Source organism: Haemaphysalis longicornis, unplaced genomic scaffold, assembly GCF_048455015.1.
Source record: "Haemaphysalis longicornis isolate Haplotype H1 unplaced genomic scaffold, Haemaphysalis longicornis Haplotype H1 scaffold_1, whole genome shotgun sequence".
Classification (NCBI taxonomy): domain Eukaryota; kingdom Metazoa; phylum Arthropoda; class Arachnida; order Ixodida; family Ixodidae; genus Haemaphysalis; species Haemaphysalis longicornis.
Genome location: NW_027526203.1, coordinates 57,281,522 through 57,307,304, shown reverse-complemented (window position 1 = coordinate 57,307,304; position 25,783 = coordinate 57,281,522). Strand labels below are relative to the sequence as shown.

General features: G+C 50.1%; 1 protein-coding gene and 1 long non-coding RNA gene across 2 annotated transcripts in view; both read right to left on the bottom strand.

Annotated features, from left to right (window-relative positions):
* Positions 1–1,825, bottom strand: part of LOC144173091 (uncharacterized) — a 66,344-nt gene extending 64,519 nt beyond the window's left edge. Inside the window, exon 1 of the mRNA XM_077701640.1 lies at positions 945–1,825. Coding sequence (XP_077557766.1) covers positions 945–1,825 — 881 coding nt within the window. The remainder of the gene's footprint in view (positions 1–944) is intronic.
* Positions 1,826–1,830: 5 nt separating this feature from the next.
* On the bottom strand, positions 1,831–24,431 carry LOC144164232 (uncharacterized). Its single transcript, XR_013321105.1, has 3 exons — positions 24,313–24,431; positions 20,188–20,325; positions 1,831–2,150 (listed from the first exon to the last, which is right to left on the bottom strand). It is a non-coding gene; the product is annotated as an uncharacterized LOC144164232 (long non-coding RNA).
* Positions 24,432–25,783: the final 1,352 nt, after the last annotated feature.

The window sequence follows — 25,783 nt, the reverse complement described above, 5'->3', positions numbered from 1 at the left end:
CATAAACCATTGTGTTCCGGTGTCCATAAAAGGTGCGTAGGCGGTATTACGCACCGAGCGTTGTCGTGAACAGCAAATCTACGCTGTACGAGGCTGATATACCCGTCATCGGAATGCTGTCCGACGCTTACATCGCTAAGAGAGCTGTGGACAATGCAGCTGATCATGAAGACGAAGATGAGCCCCCAGAATTGGGCCTACAACGACACAAACAAATATTGTGCTACTTCGTAACAAGGCAGAATGTAGCGCTGGCGACCAACAATTCACGCGACGCATTGAACAGCTCGAGAACGCTGTCCTGGGACCAGATGTGAACGGCGAGCATCACGCGGTTATTCCTTCCACAATAATAAAGCCTTCTTTTTTCCGGAACCTTTTTTGCGTTTATTACGAAAGCTCCCCGGTGCAGTGAAGTCTTTGTTGCCAGCACCAGCTCTAATCAGTGACCTATCTTGCCACAAATTTTTGGTATTTCGCTTAACTGGAGACTCCACTTCTCTCGAAGTTTTCGGCGGATTTTACGGCTTCGAGATAACGAGGGATTACTGCATTTGAAAAAACTATCGAAATATTTGGTCTCTGTGCATTACTAGAATACACGGTATAATCACTAAGCCCTGCGACAGCATCTTACTTTCGGAAAATATGCGCACAAGATGCTTGCTCTAAATTTACAAATTTGTTCCTGTTACGTCAGTATTGTTCTCAGAGGTAATTATCTAATAATGCACCAAGGTACTGGGACGAAAGATCAAATTTTCACGTCTTGGAGGCATTTGAGAGCCTCTAATATCCTCCGAATGGACGATCTGAACCAAGTGACATTTGAAAATGAAGTGGACCAATAATATTCGCGACTGAGTCGGACTACATTCATTTTGATTGCATTAGAAAAACAAGTTGAGCACGAGCGTTACGATATTTGAATTCCCTATACTCACCGAATACCATGCATAGGGCCAAGGACGTCTTCCAGGAGAAGTTTTTTCAGCGTTTGGTTGCTCTTGGCAGCGCTGCACAGTTCTTTGACGATGCCGCCGTTCACTTGTGATCCCTGCAGGCTGAGCGACTCCACAGCGCAGTTTTGGGAGAGGGCGCCAGCTAGTTGTTCCGCGCCTTCACGATCAATGCTGCAGTTCGTAATTTCCAGAGTCTCCAGGAAAGGGTGCTTGCGCAGAAATTGCGCCAGGGCTTCCCCAAGTGTACGCCCTATGGTCGCCAACTGAAGCGTCAAGTGGCGGAGGGTGCAGTTGCTTTGCAGAGCCTCAAAGATCTGTGTCAGGCACTGGAGGCAAACACGGCGTGGAGCCCCAGAAGACCAGTGCTTGCACGCGGTTCCAGCCCTGCCAGGCCCGACCAGGGTGACTTTCCGGATCACACGGGTGCTCCGGAACGCCTCCGCCAGGGCGTCGCAAGCCGAAAAGCGTACGCTGTCTTCCAAGCTCAGCTCCGTCAGCCCACCACAAACAACAACAGCGAGGAGCAGCGTGGTGGCTGACTCCAACGACAGCTCGTTGCCCGCGAGCTTGACCGTGACCAAAGTGGTAGCGTTGGCCCTCAGCACAGCTGCCACCTTGGCAGCGAGGGATTCCCGTATCCGCAGGTTGGCCACCTCCAGCTCGCGCAGGTGCTGGGGAGGACCAAATGCATCCAAAAGTCGGCACTCGGACTGCAGGGAGTGCCGGGGCCGAACCACTAGGCGCCGCAGGTTGGGGGCGGGTCCGACGATGAAGGATGCCGCGTGAGAAAGTCGCTCCACGTGCACTGGGGCCAGCACTTGCACCTCCTGGATGCATTTGTGCTGCCGCGGCAGCCACGCCATGAGGAAGGAGCCGTCGCTTTCGTGACCTCCAGCGGAGAAGTATGGGCCCAAGTTGTACTCGTAGGAAGTGAGGCACAACTTCCCGGGCTCCACCTCCTGCAGGCCGACGGCAACGGCATGCAAGGCCCGGTTCCACAAGTCCAGGTCTTCTATCAGCCAGCATTCCGAAGACGTTCTAGCTGAGCATTTTCGATCGGCGTCAAGGCCGTGCAGCAGACGCACTAGAGCCCACCGCCACGAGTAGTGGTCCGGAATATCGGGGTCAGCTTGCGGTACAAGAGCATCCATTCCGGTTGAAGGAGCCGTGAGCAGTTCAGCCAAAAAGCTGCAAGTGGAAAACAATCGGTGTAAAAACTGCGCATTGAACAAGGTACTATGCCAAGGTTTAACTCAATCGAAGGTGTGCTACCCAACACCCATCTAACATGTTCGAAGTCCCATCCTTCGGCACTGTTGTTTGCAACAGTTTTCCGAAATTGTCAAGGGCCAAATATTTATAGAGGCGACGAAAAGGACAAAGACATGCGCTAATTTCCAACTGAAACGTTATTTTCAAAGCGGCATATATATACATGCAACAATGGTTACAAAAAAAAATCGCACCAATCCACCCCGCGAATGTGGTTGGAAAGCAAAGCTGTAAACGGCACCCATAACGATTACCCATGCGACGTCACTTAAATTAACTCACATCGTTCTGCAAATAGTAAAACCAGAGAGAAGTGAAATGCGCTTCACCACACCATTTATTACTTCAAAGAAATATTCTTGGTAAGGTTAAATGAATGCATGATGCATGACCGGTGTTTTGTTGAGTTGTATTGGTGTTGCACAAGAGTGGAAACTTTTTTATAAAATTAAAGTAAGGTCGCGCCCGGTGTTAGACGATCTGACTTCTCGGTCTCTGCGCCGCGGACGCAGGCGACAAGATTTGTGGCAGAGAAGGAGCAGGCGGAAGACGAAATTCCGTTCAGATTTCTGAACGGCCCAGAGTGCAGCCCTAGGGAGTGATTCCTTCTTCTGTGGGGCCCATATGCAGTCCCCGCGGCCTGTGTTCTGTCCACCCGCTGAAGCTGGCTAGGTAGAGAGGGCCTGGACAGCAACATCTCCCATTGATCTAACCACCAGCATCGCTTTCATGATGCATAATCACTGATATTCCTCGAAATAAAGTTTATTCTCTCTCTCTCTCTCTCTCTCTCTCCCATTGCTCTTGTTGGGTAGTTGACGGAAAGAGAGGAGGGTGCTCTGAGCTAAAGTCGCACACCCCGATTACAGCGCGGAGTGTTCCTACTTCTGAGCAAAATTTACATTCAGCGTCGTAGCGATTCGGATGCATTACGTGAAGACACGTAGGCTGTGGGAAGGAGCCCGGATTGTATGAGCCGTAGGGTAGTTTGTTGTTCTGTGGAAACGTCAGGGTAAGGCGGAGGTACGGTCTGTCTCAGAAGGCGATAATGCTGGGTTATCCATCTGAACGTGACAAGCGGGTGACTGTCCTCGTGCAGCTTCATAGCACGGGAGGTAAAAGCGCAGGCTTGTTGGGTGGGCGTATTTGTTGCCCTCCATTGAAGCGTGAGCGGGTGTCCAGATGAGCTGAATGGAACCGCTTGGGGAGTGGTTTATTAGCACGCGCAGTGCAGGTCAGGACACCCAACCCGACTGGTAATTCCAGTAGGCTTGCTGGGAATCGGTGACTACACTCCGAACCCCTGATTGGGTGAGAGCCAAGGTGATGGCTGCCTCTTCTGCTGCCATCATTTCTTGGGTCCTAAGCGAGGTCCACTCCAGGAGGTTGATTCCGGAGGTAGCCGCGATGATGGCGTATTGCTGCGCTCGATGTTTGGAGGCGTCTGTGTAGATAACTGCATGATCCCCGCCGGAGGTAGTGTTTAGCGCTTGAGCCCGTGCTTTTGGTGACCCTCGTCATGTTACGGGTTCATATTTCTAAGCAAAGGGAGCATCTTTAGTTTTAGTCGCCAAGAGTCTGGGAGTACGGCAAGCGGAGTGACATTCTGGACTGCCCAGCCACCGCTGTTCTGAGTCGGAACTTCTCGTTAGAAAGATGGCCTTCTATCAGCTCTTCCACCGTGTTGTGGAGCCCCGTGCTAAGCAGCCTCTGTGTGGACGCACTATTGATAAGACCAATGGCTTGCTCAACCGCCTTTCTAATCATTATATAAAACATCTCTCTCTTGCTTGTCGAGAAGAAGACAGGTGGTTGACGTAAGTGACTCTTGAGAGGACAAAAGCTACAATTAATCGGAAGGTACCAGATTCCTTTAGGCCTCGCGTCTTCGTGGCAACTCGCCTGATCTACAAACATCTACACAGACGCCTCCAAACATCGAGCGCAGCAATACGCCACCATCGCGGCTACCTCCAAAATCAACCTCCTGGCGTGGACCTCGCTTAGGACCCAAGAAATGATGGCAGCAGAAGAGGCAGCCATCACCTTGGCTCTCACCCAATCAGGGGTATGATTTGATTAATGCTGTTTTTGAGGCGCTGCTAGGAGACGTCACTCTTAGTGTTATCCTCGAGATGTAGGCTCAGGATCTTCATGCTGGGGCTTGGAGTGATGGCCTGGCCATCAAGGAGTATTTGAATGTTTTCCTTGATTTCGCGTGAGGGTGGACGACGAGGAGCTGTGATTTTTTACGTGAACACTGGAGTCCACAGGCTTTAGCACATTGGCGTACTAGAAGTGAAATGCCATGCATTGGTGTGAGCTTCCTTTAATTTTGGTAACTCTTAGTACATTAGCAAGGTGCGCACAGGGCCGCTAGACGGGCGTCAGTGGTCGCTTGGCGCTTTCACGTGGCATTCAGCGAAAACGGAGGGGGTAAACCCGTAGATGTGCTTGGTGAGTACACCACCTGTCTTCCCCGTCTTCTCGTGGGCTCGTAGCTAAATCGGTACGACAACGGGCTCTCGCTTTGTTGGTCTATTAGTTCCAGGTTCGATTCCCGGCGGTGCCAGTAAATCCTTTTATTTGTTCACTGGAGTTTTCTGGTGACACCAACAATCGCGAAAGGACCCTTGGGGGGTAGAGGTAAAAAGCTTTGCTTTAAAAACTAAAATAGAGTATCTGCGAGGTGTGCTAAAACAGTATGTGCGCAGTGAACTTGCGCGCACGCGTTCCTCATCCCCTGCGGCATGCTCCACGGCGCACATATTCTGTTTTAGTTTTTCGTTAACAATGTTGCATGTATATATGTCGCTTTGGAAATAAAATTTCAATTGGAAGTTGGCGCATGTCTCTGCACTTTTCGTCCCCTGTCTAAACATTTGGCGCTCGAAAATTTTATCATGGATTGCCAACCAGCTCGAACCCACACGTTGCTAAGTTTTGCGAGGGCCTGCACCAGTGTAACGACGGATTTCCGATTTTCGCCTTTAAAGCGCGTATTCGAAGAATTGACACAGCGAAGCTGTATGTGCTTCGGTTGGCACACATCATCTGCGCGGACAAATAGGTGCAGAGGGGAATTATTTCGCACCCAAGAGCTACGACTTTGTGTTTCTTTCTTCAAGGGCTAGTGGAGCGAAATTTTGGCGGGTGTTTTTTCCCGTCCAGCTACAAGAGCTTCCGCAGCGACGGTTGGGCGGGCGTCTTTCACGCCTGAGCACAGGCACATCACCGGTTTCTCTGTATGCGTGCACGGTAGACGGGGTGGGGGAGGGGAAAGGGGGGGGGGGCGTATAGTGCACGCCAAGCCAGGCTCCACGCGCTCGCCGAGGACATGCCGGTTGTTCTGGTGGATTTGAACGTGGGCGTCTCGCACCCTGTCGCGATCTGGCTGCTCTCCTTCGTAAAGTCAAACCCGATTATAACGAACCCGGATAGAGCGAATTATGCTGTATATCGAACAAAGAAAATTCAGTTACGAAAATACATGCGAAACATATTCCTTATAACGAAGTTCACATCTGATATATCGAACTCGGCGCGCCTAGGATTTCCGCCAAAATGCGTGGTCTCGGAGCGGCGATTGAGACGTTGATTGGCTGCGATGGAGACGTTGAGCCTCCCATGGAGCGACGTGACTCCCGGCACTTTTCGTAACTGTTTCCGATGCGCCTCACTCATGATTAAACCCTCCCAGTCAGCGAGTCCGGACCAAGATAGAAGCATCGATGAACTGTGAGAAGAGCTCTCCAACATTCCCGGTGTTGTGCTGAAAGGAGTGCCCTTCGAGGATTGCCTGAGTGTCGACGACGACGTTGCTTCACTGTGAGCCCCTCGGTCGGACGCCGACATCGTCGCCGATGTCATGGCTACTGGCACTGCTGGAAGCACCGAAGAGGCGGAGGATGTCGCGAGTGAACGCCGTCCGATGCTTAATGAAGCGCTTTCGGCGGTCAATGTGCTCCACCAATATTGCTTTGATATTGAAGGACACGGACTGCAGCTGATGATGCAAATGATGTCTCATGTAGAGAATGCTGTGGTAGTGGACGCCGCCATAACGAAAGTGAAAACAAGAAGCACCTCTTTTGGACAAAGTAGGTAGTTACAGCGGAAAGTAGCTTTATTGCTTGCAATAAATAGATAGTTTTGTGTATGGTATTGGCATACTTTATTGTGTTCGTTTCTGCATGCCGGGATGACATGAAAAAAAAAAAGGGGGGGGGGGTTCAGGGGGTCCCGCGTATTGCGAACTCGTAACAAAAAACTCGTTATAGGCGGGTTCGGCTATTTCGAACTATTGGATATATCGAACTAATCAGGGCGCATATTGCAGTTCGCTATAACCGGGTTTAACTGTAGTCGAGCAGTTTCCGTTGCTTTGTTACAGAGACGATAAGATGCCTACTACGCAGAGGGGAAGCTGACAGTCCGATGCTTGTCCCCTAGAATAGAAGTCTAGACCTTTCAAGTTTTATTCAGCTAATTAACTAGGGGGCATGCTCAATAGCAAATTGCAAAGAAACATGCTTTGTTTCGTGCACTCGTAGGACTGTTCTGACTCCGCTGGTCATGTTGAAGGGCACTGAACTATGATTTCGTTCTCTGCTTTTACAATGTTTAACCGCTGTTTATTACTAGATCGCTTCACAATGAAGTTTTGAAAAACGCGTTGATGTATTCTGCAATAGAGACCAACTTAAACCGGATAATAACCTACCCACCGCGGTGGCTCAGTGGCTAAGGTGTGCTGCTGAGCACCCGGATGCAGGTTCGATTCCCGGCCATGGCGACCGTTTTCTGATGCAGGCAAAAAGCAAAAACGCCCATGTGTACGAGATTTCGGCCCACGTTAAAGATGCCCAGGTGGTCAAAATTAATCCGAAGCCGCCCTCCACTACGGCGTGCCTCCCCGCCTGCATTGCGTCGGCGTGTTAAACCCTACAATCAATCAATCAAGCCGAATAACCCTGATGTTCTCTCACTGCTACTCCTACTAACCAAGTTATATTGTAACTGCACTATTTTTTTTAAAACGTCCTTTGGCTGCGTAATCCGCAGGATCGACGTGAAGGCTCCTCGCCTGAGTCGTGGGGCTCGTCGAAATAACGCGACGCCACTATTCGTTTACCTTGCAGCGAGAGCAAAACGCTCTCCAGCATCAGCCAAAATCCCACTAACTCAGCGGTATGACTGGCAAACACACACGCCGCCGGAATACCATTAATAATGCCTGGGAACTTCCCCTTCCTAAAATTTCAATAAGTGACGTGCGAGTGCGCAACAAAGAGAAGGGAAAACGTGCAAATATTGGAGGACGCTTAAGCTTCACTTCTTTACGCGTGGACCGTGCTGGCGTCATCGTGCTGGGCTATAGTCAGTGAATATGCATCGGAACTCAAAGCAGCAATAACAAACGGGACGAGAAAAGACTGGCAACTAACGGCTGATTTACGCGGGCTGCGAAAAATACCAAACAGAAAACGACAGACAAGTGGGAACCACGATAAGAAGAGTAAATACGCAATACAAAGATGAAGGAATCAGACTTGTGGCAACGAACACGCAGTAAACACTAGATACACAGGCAGGGGGGGGGGGGGGAGGGGGGGGGTAAGGCCGCATTTAAGCGCCAGATGCAGCTCCACTGCGGCTGCACCGACTGCACACCCACAACTGTGCTTTCACGCACTTTCATCAATCATGAGCACTTGTAAATACGATGTAATGTGAGAGTCATGTGTCTTTTTTAATGCATAGCTTTATACCGCTACCATAGAGTTTCTTAGTAAGTTTACTAGAGAGGAAACTGCGCCTCGTAAGCCATGTCGTCGTGGGGGTTCATGGGAAGACCCCCTATTTGACTTGGGCTTGGCATGATAATTGGATTCTTAAGGGGTTTTTGGGATTTGATTTCTTCACTATGCATTAACACGTTTAGGAGCTACAATGAAGCCGAAATCCTTTAGTTTCTGTTGTAGCCCGTGTTCAGTGAAACAGCAGGCAATGCGTGATCGCACCTGACGTTGCTCATGCCGCAGTCGAAGGACGTATTGAGCGGGTAATATGCCGCCGCGAAATTTGCCGCCGACGAAAAGAAGAAACAAAACGTACTTCGACGAAGACAGGATACGGCAGATACGGGCGCTTGTATGCGTCCAATCTTGTCATCGTCCACGACTTTTAACGCGACGTTTTCATTTTTCGTGTTATACTAGCTGGCGGTCGCGGTGCACCGGTTCACCACGAAGGAAACGTTTTCATAGGCACGCTCAAAAAACTTTCGAAACTCTTCAAACAACTTGTTATTTGAAATAATGGTAAAATAATAAAATCACAGTCTCTAATGAGTTATCCCCCAAAATATTAACATTGTTCGTAACTACGACTCTGCTACAACCTTGGCCTGCGGAATAGCAGGGACAACCGTTCCGGCAAAAATACGCTTTACTTCTTTTTTCCTTAGTTTTAAAACAGCCTGTTTTCATTTTCCACTTACATAATTGCGCACTATTCTTCGCGTTTTTGTGGCACTTTGTTTAAATTTTCGGTCACTAAGACGTTTCAATCCAAGCCAATGATGAAATTAAGGCGAACGCGATGTATAATGGCTTCCCATGACGACACGGACGACCTTGATGTGAGCCGCATAGACGCTGGCGCCAGATTCCTTTCTAGTGTATACTGTAAGAAACTGCATTACCGCTACCCCCGAAGGGTTCTCTCGCGACCGTTGCTGTCAACAGAAAACTCCCGCGAACAAATAAAAGAATTTACTGTCACCGCCAGGGATCGAACCTGGAACTAATAGCGTAACAAAGCGGGAGCCCGTTGTCTTACCGATTTATCTACGAGCCCACGCGGAGACGGGGAAGACAGGGGGTGGACTCACCAAGCACATCTACGGGTTTACCCCCTGCATTCTCGCTGAATGACACGTGATAGCGACACGCGACCTCACGCGCCGCTGTGCGCTCCGTCCACGGCACGTCTAGCGGCCCTGTGCGCGCCTTGCGCGTGTGCTAGGTGATACAAAAAATTAAAGGAAGCTCACACCAACGCATGTCATTTCACTTTTAGTACGCCAATGTGCTAAAGCCTGTGGCCTACACACACCGAACGACACATCAAGGAACACATTCAAATACTCCTTGATGGCCAGGCCATCACTCCAAGCCCCAGCATCAAGATCCTGGGCCTACATCTCCAGGCCAAGGCTAAGAGTGACGTATCGGTGTAGCGCCTCAAACACAGCATCATTCAAATCATACACACCATCAGGTGAGTTGCAACCAAGAAGCGAGGCCTCAAGGAATCCGATACCTTTCGATTAATTCAAACTTTTGTCCTCTCGAGAATCACTTACGTCAGCCCGTGGTCTTCTTGGCAAGGAGTACATAACGATGCTTTATATAATCATTCGAAAGGCGGTTGAGCAGGCCATTGGTCTTCCCCTGGGTGCGCCCACACAGAGGCTGCTTAGCACGGGGCTCCACAGCATGGTAGAAGAGCTGATAGAGAGCCCTCTTTGTAACCAGAAGCTCCGAATGAGCAGAATGGCGGTGGGTCGCCGCATCCTTCACCAGATTGGCTGGGCAGCACAGAATGTCACTCCGCTTGATGTACTCCTGGACTTTTGGCGACAAGAACCAACGTTGCTCCCTTTATCGTTCTGGGTACCATTACAGCTTTGCTTTCCAACCGCATTCACAGGGTTGATTGGCGCAATTTGTTTTCGTAAGGCTCAGTGGTAAGCAGCAGCGGCAAGCTGCGGTTGTGTATATATGACGTTAAAATAGAGCAGGCCCCGAGGTGGAAAATCAATACCCCGTGACATGCAGTATCAAGACTATCGAGTTTGAAGTACTTGTGTTTCCGCTTAGTCTTCTTAGCTATCTTGCATCGCCTGTTCTTGTGCTCACTACTTTACATTGCACTGTAAACACGTCTGTACATATTTTTGCGTTATAAATAACTTAAACGTAAGGGCAGAGTATCGTGGTGTTTTTTACATCAATCTCTGACTGAATACTTACGTCCTTCGCAGCTTATTCCCATCGTGTTTAGCCTTTTTTCTTCCACAGTACAGCAGCGGCACGACAAAAATTTCTGAGTTAAGGCTCGCTGAGTGCAGAACCACACAATCCAACAATTGTTTTTGCCTGATGTTCACTTTGCGGGAAAATGGCTGTTGCCGGGTCTGTTGAGATATTCCGCCGCACTTTCTACAATAGTTTGTTACTGTCCGTTTACGTGTCCTTTCACTTGAATATGGGGTAACACGCGCAGTATGTCCTATCTTAGCCGTAAAATTTTTGGGAGGGCCCGTTAGTCGAACTTTCTCGTATCAATGTGCAAGAGCCCAGATGCTTCGAAGAGTTGTCGGTTGTTAAAATAACATTTAATGCAGATACATCTGACGAAGAATTAATGCAGACCACGATAAATTGCAGACAAGAGCATTTTGCAGTACATTCAACAATTCTTGCGGCCGCAATCCAAAAATATTGTCCGCCCATATATGCATAGTTTGGTATTGTCACCGTTTATACTGACGTATGCACTCGGGCACACAGAGCAAAAAATGCAAACCGTTGGTTTCCCCCATTGCTTATCAATACTTTAGATCCCTCTGTCGCAGCTCAGTTTCCACATACCCAGGCTACGTTCAAGGCCATAGGTCACTTACGTTTCCCGTATTTTGACCATGTGGACCCCGTAGTTTACAGCGCGTTCCGACAGAGTTACTGTGCCTATTTTGTTTTTATTTTTCTATCCCCAATGCAGTCATTTATAACGGCGATGACTAACTCTAAACTGATGCCCGATGAGTGGGCACTTATATCACGCGGGCACATCAGTTGCACGTTCGTAACAAAAACAGCATCGGGACGACCAGCTGCCATAGGAAACGGGTGAGATTAGTACACTTTCTAAAATGCGCGCGCGGTTCTACTACACGCTGCCCTTGTGCGCTTCAAACACGATGCGGGAGAGCAAATGGCCTTGGCGGTGTGCAACCCGATGCGTTCTTCTGCTTTGACATCGTTCTAGGCATGGTCCTGTCTACAATGGACCCCGGCTGTCCCGACATTATTCTCGGCAAAAAATAAGCACAAAGCAGCAAGCTGAGCGCAAAGTATCCCGGAAGAATTCAGGAATTTTTTTTAGTGCTATCAATAGAGAGTAAGCGTAGCGGCTACGCGTACATTACGCTAGCGGCGGCGGGTGCCGGGAACAGACTGCGATGTGCTCAATCGTGCCGGTGATGGGCGGCCCCCTCATCATGCCTGCGCAATCGTTGATGTAACGGGTGGCCCGCATCGCCACGCTCGCTCGCGCGTGCGTAGTCTCGTCCCCGTATCCACCACCACCACCACTAGCGTAGCGTACGCTACACGCTATGTTAAACCTCCCGAAAACGCCAAATGTACCACGACTACGGCAGTTTATAGGCTAGGCTCCGTTTTCGGTGCCCATTTGCGCTTGTTGCACCGTCCGCTCCCGAAGCACCAATATTGCCTGCGACCCCCAAGGGTGACAGCAACGTTCAATGTTTCTCCAATAAATCGATGGTAAATCACTAGAAAGAAGGGATTTGCAAGCAGAGAGCGTATCTGTACATTACCACCACACAGAGGACATCAGCGGCCACGGCCGCTTGCTCGGTGGTTTCATCATCATCACCAGACTATCTACCCTCATTGCAGGGCAAAGGCCTCTCCCATTAGTACCCATTTACCCCGGTCCTGTGCTAACTGCGACCAATTTATCCCCGCAAACGTCTTGATCTCATCTGTCCATCTAACTTTCTGCCGCCTTCTGCAACGCTTGCCTTCTCTAGGGATCCACTCTGTTACCCTTAGTGACCAACGGTTATCTTGCCTTCGCATTACACGCCCTGCCCACGTCCATTTCTTCTTCTTAATTTCTACTAATACGTCCTTAACACGCGTTTGTTCCCTGACCCAGTCCGCTCTCTTCTTGTCCCTTAATGTTACACCTATCATCTACCGCTACATTGTCCGCTGAGTCGTTCTCAATTTAAGTGGAACCGTCTTGGTGAGCCTCCAAGTTTCTGCCCCGTAGGTGAGTACCGGTAAGGTGCAGCTGTCATACACTTTCTTCTTCAGGGGCAATGGCAGGGTGACATTCATTATCTGAGAATGTCTGTCGCATGCATTTCACCCCATTCTTATCCTTCTAATTATCTCTGCCTCATGGTTGGGATCCGGTGTCACAACTTGGCTTAAGTAGATATATTCGCTTACCACTTCCACTGCCTCGCCACTTATTTCAAACCGCTGTGCTGTCCCGAGGTTATTGATCATTACTTTGGTTTTCTGCGTATTAATTTTCAGGTCCACGGTCCTATTCTGTTTGTCTAGTGCGGAAAGCATGCTTTGCAATTCGTCCCCCGAGTTACTTAGCAAGGCAACGTCATCAGCAAATTTGATGTTACTGAGGTATTCTCGATTGATTGATTGTGGGGTTTTAACGCGCCGACGCAACGCAGGCGATGAGGCGCGCCGTAGTGGAGGGCTCCGGATTAATTTTGACCACCTGGGGATCTTTATCGTGCGCCGAAATCTCGTACACACGGGCGTTTTTGCTTTTCTCCTCCATCAGAAAAGCGGCCGCCGCGGCCGGGAATCGAACCCGCGACCTCGTGCTCAGCAGCGCAACGCCTTAGCCACTGAGCCACCGCGGCGGGTTACTGAGGTATTCTCCATTAACCCTTACTCTTACCTGTTCCCAATCCAACGTCCTGAATACTTCTTGTAAACATGCTGTGAATAACATTGGAGAGATTGTCTCTCCCTGTCTGACACCATTCCTTATAGGTATTTTACTGCTCTCCTTGTGGAGGATGATAGTAGCTTTGGACCCATTGTAGATATCCTCTAGTATTCTTACATAATGCTCATCTACCTCCTGGTTCCGTAATGCCTGAATGACTGCTGAGGTTTCGACAGAGTCAAATACTTTCTCATAATCTGTGAAGGCTATGTATAGGGGTTCAGTACAGACCAGAATTTTGCCGAGTCGGCCATTTTGCGGCAACCTGTGCGCCTTCTGGCGGGCATTTCTTGGGGGCTGCATTGCGAGCAGACGACGCCGCAGTCACAGCTGTTGTTCCGTGTCGTGCGGGGATATCAGACGTCCCAGCGGCATCACAAATCGGTAAGAGTCTTTTATTCGGTATGTCAGCAGCGCGAAGTTTAACAGCGCTTTAAGGAGCACGTTCAAAGCCTCCCAGAGCTGTCAAGTTTGCCCATGAATTCCGTTCTCAACCCGCTAAGGCGGCTTGCTACCCTACGCACGCTTTGTCCTCACGGGGGTTGCCTGTGAGGGTACGGTTCGCCGCGCCAGCAGGACGCCCGACTTTTTATCACCGATTGATGTTTGTTTTCTTAATTCTGGGCAGGTGGCCGCCATTGCCTTTACTTTCGATTTAAATAATCTACTCGTCCGGGCGTCACTATGCCGTTGTTGGCCGCAACAACAATCAGCGTAAGGGCAAAGTACTCATACAAGAAACGTGCGAAGTGCACAACGACAACAAAGTTAGCGCCAATCCACTCTGTGAATGTGGTTGGAAAGCAAAGCTGTAAATGCAACCACAACGATTACCTATGTGACGTCACTTAAATTCACTCACGTCGCTCTACAAATAGCGAAACCAGAGAGAAGCGAAATGCACTCAACCACATCCCCTATTACTTTAAAGAGATATTCTTGCTAAGGTTAAATTAATGCACGAAGCATGAACGGTGGCTGGTTGTGTTGTATTGGTGTAGCACATGAGTGAAAATTTTTTGTATATAAAATTAAAGCTCAAACCCGCTGTCAGACGATCTCACTTCTCCGTCTCTGCTGTCGCGGACGGAGGCGACGAGATCGGCGGCAGAGACGGAGGGGGAGCTGGAGGAGAAGGAGAAAGAGTTACAGGAGTAGGAAATACGTCTATTCAGTTTTTGGAACGGCCCAGAGTGCGGCCCAGAGGAACGGTTTCTTCATCACTGTAGCCCATATTCAGTGCGCGCCACCTGTGACTTGTCCAACAGCTGAAGCTGGGTAAGCAGAGAGGGTCTGGACAGCAGCATGTCCAGTGGCTTTTGTACAGTAGTTGACGGAAAGAGATGAAGGTTCTCAGGGCTGAAGTTTGATTGATTGTGGGGGTTTAACGTGCCGACGCAACGCAGGCGATGATGCGCGCCGTAGTGGAGCGCTCCAGATTAATTTCGGCCGCCTGGGGATCTTTAACGTGCGCCGAAATCTCGTACACACGGGTGTTTTTGCTTTTCGTCTCCATCAGAAAAGCGGCCGCCGCGGCCGAGAATCGAACCCGCAGCCTCGTGCTCCGCAGCCCAACACCTTAGCCACCGAACCACCGCGGCGGGTTTAGGGCTAAAGTCGCACACCCCGATTAAGTGGCGTAGTGTTCTTACTTGTGAGCAAAATTTACATTCAGCGTAGTAGCGATTCGGGTGCATTATGTGAAGACGCGTCGGGTGTGGGAAGGAGTCGGATTGTATCAGCCGTAGGGTAGATTGTTGTTCTATACAAAGGTCAGGGTAAGGAAAAGGTAGGGTCGGTCTCAGACGGGGGTACTCCTGGGTTATGTCACTGAACGAGACAAGCGGGTGACTGTCCTCGTGCAGCTCCATACCACGGGGGGTAAAAGTGCAGGCTTGGTGGGCGTATTCGTTGACCCCCATGGAAACATGAGCCGGTGTTCAGACGAGCTGAATAGAACCGCTTGGGGAGTGGTTTATTAGCACGCGCAGTGCAGGTCGGGACACCAAACCCGACAGGTAATTCCGGTAGGCTTGTTGGGAATTGGTGACTACCTTACCAACCCCTGGTTGAGTGAAAGCCAAGGCGATGTCTCCCTCTTCTTCTTCCATCATGTCTTGGGTCTTGAGTGAGGCACAAGCAAGGAGGTTGGTTCTGGAGGTACCCACGATGATGGCGTACTGCTGCCCTCGGTGTTGGGAGGCGTCTATGTAGATAACTGCATAATCTCCACCGAGGGTGGTGTTGAGCGCTTGATCCCGTGCTTGTCGGCGACCCTCGTCGTCTGAGGGGTAGGGAGCATCTTTATGTCTTTTCGCCAAACGTCCAGGAGTACATCAAGCAGAGTGGCATTCGGTGCTGCTCAGTCAATCTGTTGAAAGATGCGCTGACTTGCCCCAGTTCTGCTCATTCGGAGCTTCTGGGTAGAAAGATGGCCCTCTATCAGCTCTTCCACCGTGTTGTAGAGCCCTGTGCTAAGCAGCCTCTCTGTGGACGCACTCATGGGAAGACGAATGGCTTGCTGAACCACCTTTCTGAACATTATATAAAGCATCATGTATGTCCTCCTTGCAGAGAAGGAGACAGAGGGTTGACGTAAGTGATTCTGGTGAGGGCAAAAGCTTTAACTAATGGAATGGTATCGAATTCCTTGAGGCCTCGCTTCTTGCTGGAAACTCGCCTGATCATGTGTATGATTTACTGATGCTGTGTTTGAAGCGCTGCAAGGATATGTCACTCTTGGTGTTGGCCTGCAGATGTAGGCCGCGGATCTTGATGCTGCGGCTTGGAGTGATGGCCTGGCCATTATGGAGTATTTGAATGTTTCCCTTGAGGTATCGTCTGGAGTGAGGGTAGACGACAAGGAGCTGAGATTTTTTACGTGAACACTGGAAGCCAAAGGCCAATTGGCATACTAGAAGTGAGATGAAGTAAGAAAACTCGGGTTGAGCTTCCTTTAGTCGCTATCGCGGGGCATTTAGCGAGAAGGCAGGGGTTAAACCCGTAGATGTGCTTGGTGAGTGCACCACTTGCCTTCCTCGTCTCCACCTCGGCTCGTAGCTCAATCGGTAAGACAACGGGCTCTTGCTTTGTTGCTCTGTTAGTTCCAAGTTGGATTCCTGGCGGTGCAGTAAATTCTTTTATTTGTTCGCGGGAGTTTTCTGGTGATACCAACGGTCGCGAAAGTACCCTTGGGGAGTAGAGGTAAAAAGCTTTGCTTTAAAAAGTGTCTGAATGTGCGGAGTCTATTCACTGCACAAATTACCTGCGTCCCTTGTGTGCCGCCGCGAATGAGTCGTCACGCTGAATCGGAAAGATTTCGAACCTAGCAAATTTGGGAGGGCAAGTACGGTCGTACGCTGATTTTGCAAGCGCTGTTTATTCACCCTCATGCTCAATCTTTATCGCACATTTCTGTGCTCTGGAGGCATTCTCTGTTCATTTTATAGACGGGAAGCCAACAAAAATCAACCCGACACATATATGCTGCAGCACGGGTACGCGAAAAAGGCGAGCCGAAAGCGAAATAGTATACGGCGCGGTGGCTGAGCACGCCCAGTCGTGTGGGTAATTAAATTGCTGTTGGCGGTTCCCACCCGCTGCAGAAACGCAAAAGTTATTTTGAGCAAGCAAACGGCCGTAAAATCTTGGTGTACCCAATGCGTTGCTCATGTGTTTGTAGCAGGAAATAATGTTATGCGGCTGCAAATATGTCTGCCTGCTACGCACGCTCAAAAGTCAGTGGTTTGGTACATTCAGCGAATGCCTCTGATCGCGTGGTAGGGCATATTTATAAGCATGGCATCCTGCTGCCGGTGCGCGAACGTGAGTCGGTTCCTAAACCAGCTCAATCATTTTTCGATTTGCCTGTGCAGGTAGTACACGTTACATGCTCATAAAAGTAAAATATGTTTTAACAATACCTGCCGCCGCATAACAAACTTAATAAATGACCCTTACCGATTTTTATGCCGCTGGGACGTCTCATAACCACGCACGGCACGGAACAACAGCGTGTGACTGCGTTGTCGTCTGCTCACAACGCAGTCCCCAAGAAATACCCGCAATAAGGCGCACCGGTCGTTAAAAAATGGCGGCGCCCAGTGCACAGTGGAAATTCTTGCCTATGCTCAGCGCACTTCTCTATCACCTGATTGATTGTGTGAATATGGTTCATTGTTGAATAGCCTTTTCGAAACCCTGCTTGGTCTTTAGGTTGACTGAAATCTAAGGTTGCAGAAATTCTGTTAGCGATTACCTTGGTACGTACTTTGTAGACGACTGACAGTAAGCTGATCGGCCTGTAATTTTTCAAGTACTTTTTTTATGGATTAGGATGATGTTCGCGTTCTTCCAAGATTCCGGTACACTTGCGGTCATTAGGCATTGCGTATACAGGTTTGCTAGTTTTTCAACTACAATTTCTCCGCCATCCTTCAAGAGGCCTGATGTTACCTGACCCTCACCAGGTGTTTTGCCCCCTTTCATTTCTTTCAAAGCCTTCCTTACTTCTTTTGTCGTTACTGGGGGGATGTCTATCTCCTCGGAACTATTTTCTCTCTCGGCATTATCCTGGATGTCCCGGCTACTGTACAGATCCCTATAGAACTCCTCGGCCACTGTGACTATTTTATCCCTATTTGTGATGACATTGCCTTGCTTATCCTTAAGTGCATAAATCTGATTTTTCCCCACGCCAAGACGTCTCTTCACTGCTTTCAGGCTACCTCCGTTCTTTACAGCGTATTCGATCCTGTCCATATTATACTCCCGTATGTCAGCTGTCTTACGCTTATTTATTAACTTCGAAAGCTCCGCTAGTTCTATTCTGTCAGCTGGGGTGGAGATTGTCATGATTTGGCGATTTCTAATTAGATCTTTCGTCTGCTGGGAACGTTTACCAGTATCCTGTCTGGCCATCGTGCCCCCGACTTCTACTGCACACTCTGTGATAATGCGTGTAAGGTTGTCGCTGGCTTCCTGTGTCGTATACCCTGCTTCCTCGGTAAGAGCTGAATATCGGTTCTGCAGCGCGATCCTGAATTCTTCAACTTTACGTCTTCATTAATCGGCTTCTTTCGTACTAGTTTGTTACGGTCCCTTCTCAAGTCTAGCCTAATTCGAGATCTCACCATACGGTGGTCACTACACCTTACCCTTCCAAGCACTTCCACATCCTTCGCGACGCCAGGGTTATCGCATAATATGAAGTCTATTTTATTTTCATGCTCCTCATTCGCGCTCCTCAACGTCCACTTCCGGCTCTCCCGTTTGCAGAAGAAGGTATTCATGATGCGTAGGTTATTCCGTTCTGCGAACTCGACTAGTAGGTCCCCCCTGTTATTTCTACAGCCCAGACCATAGTTCTTAACTGCCTTTTCTCTAGCCTGATTCTTGCCTACTTTAGCATTGAGGTCCCCCATAACTACGGTAAGCTGTGTTTTTACTTTAGCCATTGCCGATTCCACATCTTAATAGAGGCGTTCCACTACTTGGTCGTCGTGGCTGGATGTGGGCGCGTAGACCTGCACCACCTTGAGCTTGTACCTCTTAGTGAGCCTAATTACAAGACCTGCTGCCCTTTTGTTAATGCTATAGTGTTCTATGTTGCCAGCTATGCTTTTATTGACTAGAAGTCCCACTCCCAGTTCTCTTCTGTCCTCTAGACCCCGGTAACATAAGACGTGTCCATATTTCAGCACCGTAAAGGCTTCGCCTGCTCTCCTAACGTCGCTAAGCCCTATTGCATCCCATTTAATGCCCTCTAATTCCTCGAACAGCACCTATAGACTCACTTCACTAGATAAGGTTCTCGTGTTAAAAGTTGCCAGGTTCAGATCCCAATGGTGGCCTGTCCGGATCCAGGTATTCTTAGCACCCTCTGCTGTGTCACAGGTCTGACCGCCGCCGTGGTCAGTTGCTTGGCAGCCACAGGAGACTGAGGGCCGTGGGTTATTTGGCGTATTCATTGGAGGTTGGGGCCGTTACTACACCGGAGTGGCCAATCCTGCTCTGGTGAGGGAGTGCGTTACCGGCAATGGTCACCGGGGTCAGGCCGCACCCCAAGCCCCAATCTGCAATTCCATCAATACGCGGATTTTTTTTTTTTTTGAAATCCGGTGGGAATCGTCCGGCACCGGGTTCCAACCACAGTCCTTCTGCACGCGAGGCCGATGCTCTACGTCTACGCCACTGCTGCTGCCGCTCGGCGGTTTACAAGTCACGACGAGAGAGCAAATAAATCCGCAGCTTTTGAGTTTATTTCGACCACGGCAGACAACTGTGGAGCTTTTATGAAATTATGGAAGCAGTTAAGCTGCCTTACTGACTAATTGGACACACCCCCCCCCCCCCAAGCCTTTCGGACGCTCGCCCCAGAACAGTGGGGACCGTATGAGTTTGCTTATGGCAATAGCGACTGATGTCCTCTCTGGTTGTCGTTACCTGTTTATGACGGGGGCATTATATATGATGGGAAGCACGCAGGGGTTCAACCACCATTTATCCGTCATTCGCCTCATTTAAATTAAGGGAATGTGCGGGACACGGCCATTGCACTAGCTCGCTAATGTTCTTTGCAGCTATTTCTGCTCGACGTAAGTATGTCTACAGGCTTTGACCACTATACGCCACTGTAAACCGCGAAACGAATGATTTAAAGCATGCTTAAAGGTAGTGCTGACGTGTCCATCGTAGTGAACTACTCCATGCCTCCAGCAGAATGCCGCTGACTAACAAGCCTGATTTCCCTATCATCGGCATTTAACGTGTGCTCAAAACAAAAGTGGTCCGTACGCGTAAACGTGCCGCCAATAATACCCACCAGGTGAATTCCTCTTCACTGTGAAAGCGACGGCACAAAGCGTGCAGGAAGAACGAGCGCCGCGAAATCACCAGTGCCGAAAAAGGTTGGGTCCTTCACCGTGCTATGCCTGTATAAAACGCGGTCGACAGCGGAAGAAAAGTACTTGATGAACCCTGCTTGTAGAAAACAGCCTTAGCGGGGCTCCCCACCGGCCGCCGAAGGTACTCAAGCCAGGCTGGGTTTATCGAGGGCTGTGCCGCACCCGAGGCACGCTCGGACGAAACTCCGGCTACGGCTTTCCAGACCGCCCAGTGTTCGTTCGAGGTAGAAGGCACTTGCACTCACCCTAGAGCATCGGAGTCCCGAAGAATGAACGCTTGGAGGGCCTCGGAGACGCCTTCGCCGGGGATGTGGCGCGTAGGCCTCGAGGGGGAGCACGGGATTCACTCGGTGGCGCGAGATCGCTGTCACCCACCAACGTCACTTGCCAACCGACGAGGAAAAAGAAGAGCATTATGATGATGCTGTCATCGATGTGCTTGGCTCGTACCCACACGAGGGATTGGCTAGTTCAAAATGTTGTCCAGCTGACGTTTTGAGGAATACTACTTCATTTTTCAGAAGAGTAAAATAAGAGGCGGGAAAGTGAAAGCCCACTGTGATCAAAAGCAGAATTAACTAACAATTGTGAATTCCGTAGCCATTCCAGCAACCTGTGGCAGATACATAACGTACAATAAAATAACAAATCCCATTTTCTTGTGTAACCCTAATTTGTTGCCCCTCAAAATAAAATAAGTAAGATGGAAAGGTTAAGCCTCATACTGTCAATGGAACCACAGTACACTACTCTTGTTCTTATGGGTACTACGAAAGAGCATTTCTATGCCTTGGTAGAGGGCTAGAGCTCTGTGAGCGTGGTCCACTTCAGTGCAGAGAAGAACAAACGGCGAAGAACACGTTTCCGTGTACTGTTGCCGGTATTTGGACTGCTGATTTTTTCGCGTAGCCGAGGGGATGATTAATCAAAGGAATTGCGTAATAGTGGCGTACGCACACAGCCGACTTGCCTAAAAGATAGTCCTCAAGGAGGCAGACTGGAGCTCATAAATTACACCAGGGAAAGAAGGGCAAGGGTGGTGGGGTGCGAATTCCTCACTCGAAGCGATGGGAAATTACCAGCGCAGACTGCAATGGCACGTGTATGCATGAACGAAAAAACGAACGCACTTTTCTTCAACTCTCATTCTCAAGACAAGCAGGAACGAGGACCGTGTACTCGATACCGTGTACTCGATATGCGCATACTGTGTACTCGATATGCGCATTGCGCATTTCGAGTACACGGCACCCGTGTAACAGGTCGCGCTCCGCTCTCGGGAAAGGGAGCTCATTCTCAAGACGAGCAGGAGCGAGGACCGTGTACTCGATACCGTGTACTCGATATGCGCATACTGTCTACTTGATATGCGCATTGCGCATTTCGTGTACACGGCACCCGTGTAACAGGTCGCGCTCCGCTCTCGGGAGAGGGAGCTGGAGGCAGCGTCGTGCACTCCGCTGCCTGGTCGTCAGCGAAGTGCACTGCCTCTCGCGAGGACGGCACTTCTAGAATCCCGCTCCCCTCGCAGGCAAGTGGGTGATCCCAGTCTCACCCCTCGGGCCCCTCCTCAATGCTCGGCGCCCTGTGGCGAACGCAGTACGCCGAGAGAAACCTCGAGACCGAACTACTATATGTTACCTTACCGAAGGAGGCGGCCTGCAAATGCAAGACGCCGCACTTACGGCACCGCAAGACACCGCCGTTTCAGACTCCGCAGTACAGCCTGGCGGGGCAGAGACCGGCCCGTCTTAACGCAAGGCAGGCCTTAAACACGTAAGCTGGGCTCAGCAGGTATCTCTCACTGCTCTACCGAAAACTCCCTCCCGACTCAATCCCCTGAAACTGACACGCAATGCCACCAGTGCTGCTCTCACTTTCTGTAAATCCTAAAACAGAATAAAATTATTACAGCTTTCCTATACAGACCCGACCCGAAGCATGAAACGGCCCTGCACTTGCTTCACACTACGTTTCACACTATGAATCAACGCGAAGATTCCCGTTCCCTGGAAGGAAGGAAGGAAGGAAGAAAGAATTTGTTGAATGCCTGCAACAGACACAGTGTGTACACTGCGCCCGGACGTAGCCAATCGTCGATCCCGACGTCACCCCTACTCGGACCACCCCTTCGCTACTCGCTACGGGGTTGGACGCCGCTGCCCCGTAAGGTAGGGCGTCGCCCCGCAGGTTTCGCTCCGGTGCTGCTTTTCGAGGGCAGCCAGGACCTGCTGGACGGCGGATAGTTGAGTGTCTTTGTCACATCTGCGCACTGCTTCGAGGATCCATGGCGGTAGGTCTGTCCTGGTTGCCGCCTCGTTAGGTCGCACTTCACAGTCCCACAGTAAGTGGGTGGTCGAGGCCCTAGCATTGTTACACAACACTCACGTGTCGTCCGTATAGAGTTCTGGCTGTATGTGCTTCATGACGACCGGGGTCATCAGTGAATTCATCTGCAGCTGTCTGAATGTGAACGCTTCCTCCCTGGTTAGCTCGGGGTGAGGCGTTTCCAGCACCCTCCTACTATTTCTATAATATTTTGTGATACCCTGAAAGGTATCGTACTTGTCCTTCGTCTCGGTCTCACCACTCTGCAGACGATTCCACTGCTGCCGCGCGGCAAGCTAATCCTCGCGCGACTGCGTTCGCCGCCTCGTTGTGGTTGGTGGCGCGTTCCGATACCTCGGTCCCCGCGTCGGCGGGAAACCACTTGATTGTCACCTTGCGTCCATCGATGTTCACCCGATCGAGCACCCGCACTGCTTCACAGCACAGCCAACCCTTGGCTGTGCTGTGAAATTGCGCACCGAAATTGCGCACCTTGGCGAAATTGCGTACCGCACTCTTTCAGTCGCTAAACACCGTCATCGTCTCTGGGTCCGCGATGGCCTGGGCGATGGCCAGCTCTTCCGCTCGCTGCCCGTCTCTCGTGACGATGCTCGCGGCGTTGCGACGCGAGCGACAACGCTACGACTGGGACACACCGTGCACCGGGAGGTTCACACTGGCACGCGACACCAGCGACGGCGGTGATAGCGGTGATGTTCGTTTCCTGTCTTCTCCTTACTTCTCGACCACAGCGAGATTTGACGGGAGTTTAATGACGATAATGATAATGACTTTATTTGGCATCAACGATACATGATGCGGGAGACCTGCAGAAAAAGCTGGCATGATGCCAACTTGACAAGGCCGCAGGCCCCTTCCCCCCTCCCTGAACACATGGCAGCAGCCGTCAGTCACACTTTCGTAAAAATTTTCCGGGTCAGACGCGTGAAATAAACAAGTCTACTACAAGAAGAATCATCACTGTACATGTGTGATGAAACGAAAGGTGTAATGCTTGAACAAAATATAGTTTCAGAAAATGCGAAAATGTAGGCGCGTTTGCCTTTAAGAAAAGGAACCGTACGCGTGATATATACAAGCGTGTGATACATACAAGTGCGGTTATACGGATCGTGCACTGTCAGCGACAGCACTTCACCCCGTTTGTCTGTAGAGCACGGGCATACTGCTGCGCAAGAAAAGCGACTCGTCCGCGTAAAACCCTTGGGAAGATTACCGCGGTGCGCCCATAGCAAGAAGATGAGTATACGCTGGACTTTCGCGATAGAAACGGGTTCAAAGACAAGTAGACGCAAGCACACGTTGAGGAACATCGGTAAAGCACGGTACACGTCATCTCGACGTCATCTCACTGGGCTCACTCGAGAACTCCGGCACATTCTTCGAGTCGAGCCATCAAACTAGCCACTGCATGGAAGCGCGCCGCGGAGAGTGCCAAGTCTGTGCCCGACGATATTTCCCATGATTTTGGTCGAATTCCTTTCGAGCACTACCGACACGGCTGCGAAATTCGGCACACCATTCCACCCGCGGAGGCCGTGCGTGGTTGCGTGGGAGCTTCAAGTACAGGTGTCAGAAAAAGCAGCAGACGTGAATACGCTGCATAAATGTATGCCCTATGCCCATGCATGTTCAAACAATCAATGTTCCAAAATGACACGGCATTAGTTGTCGTCCTTTATGATATGCACAAAGGGAAGTGACGTAGCTATATTGGAAACGGACCTCGTCTCCTCGGAACAATGTCGACTGCTGTATTATGGCGTCTGCACGCAATACTCCCGACAACAGTACTAACGCAGCTCGCGACAGCCCGAATAATGAAAAGAGCGACGGCAGAAAGAAAAATTTACCACCCCTCCCTCAATACAGTTGAGAGAAACGCGAGAACTTCCTCATATCAGAGCTCCATCAAAATTGAGTCCGCCACATCTACGAACGATCAAATGCATACCGATATTTGGTTTATGACATGAAAGTATACACTGCTAAGAAAGCTTTCGCTTTCTGGCAAAACTCACGTTTTGGGCGGGGCAAGTTCAACGAAGACCGGCGTGGATAACTGGCTGCCGGTGGGAACGCAGAAAATTGCGAGCAGCGACCCGGGCGAAAGACCACGCGTCGGTCCCCTTTGTTCTTGCTGGTCCTTCTTGTGCTTCAGAGCACGCGCCGTTTCGACCAATAGCGTCCCGGCACGCCTGCACCGGGCTGCGTGTTTCCAGACGCTTCGCTGCACCACGGCCGGGCTAGAGCGGCGTTCCCCGGCCGTGGCTGCCGAGAGCAAAAAAAAAATCCACCAGGGGGCCAACCGATGCTGGCGAGCTTAGGGTGCCTTGATGCTCGCGCGCTGCGCATCGAGGCACTCTAGGCGAGCTTCACATCTGCTCCGCGAAGTACCGGTCCTCTGACGCACGAAGTTGATGCAAGGCCACAAAACCAGTACTGGTCGACAAACATCAACGAGATCACCTGGAGACGAAATTTTCTTCAGGCAAGCCATTGTTTCTCATTCTATGAGCCCGGGAACTTTCGAAGAGGAGGCCGCCGCGCTTACCCTATATCACGGGTTAGCTGGCCAGCGGCGGTTACGCAATAGCGTCCTTGAGCAAAGGCGCTCTCCGAGGCTGCCGGGCTTTTCGGCGCTTCGATTTTCGGAAGATTACGCAACGCTTACTGAACCAGTGTTGTACACGTTCCTCTAAAACAGGAACGACAGTTCGTTCATCGTTCCTTCCGAATTTTGAAACGAGTTCCCGTTACAAGTTCCTTTATTGCGAAAGGAACGCGTTCCAGTTCCACTTCGAACATTGGAACGTGTCATTACATTAACGTCACAATAAGTTTTTAAATTAAGATATAGTGTCAGATAATCCTGGGGCGAAAGTAAGTGAGAAATATAAAGCTCACATCGAACTACGTATATTATACGGATATTAACACCGTCGGTAGTAGATTATCTGGAGATAAAAATAATCGAAAGAAACGCTCCCAGGCAAATTTTTTCAGGGAGCACCGGACAAACTCCAGACGGGTCTAGGACATTTCGGTGCAGGATGTTTCGAGGCGGAAATTTCGGGGTACAGAAATTTCGGTGTACAGGCGTTTCGGTGCCCCGACATTTCGGTGTACGGACATTTCGGTGAGCAAACTTTTCGGCGACCAAATTATCCGGTGCTTGCCTGTTTCCTACAGCTATTATATTTTTAGCTCCGCATAACGAGGGTCATGGACAGAAATCTGGGGTAAGGGAATTAATTTTTTGATTGATGCCATGTTTGATCTTTGCCATGTGTTTTTAGAAGTTCTACATTTATATATTGTTTGTTTGCTTGTTTGTTTGCTATGTCGGGCGAGAGAAAGGAGCCTCGGACAGAACGACCGTTCGTCGGCAAGAACAAGGAGATTCTATTTTGTCGGAACTCTGCAAGGGGCACAACGACGTGTGCGGCGCAAGTCACGCCATATACCCGGCCAGCGGCATACCGACATGGC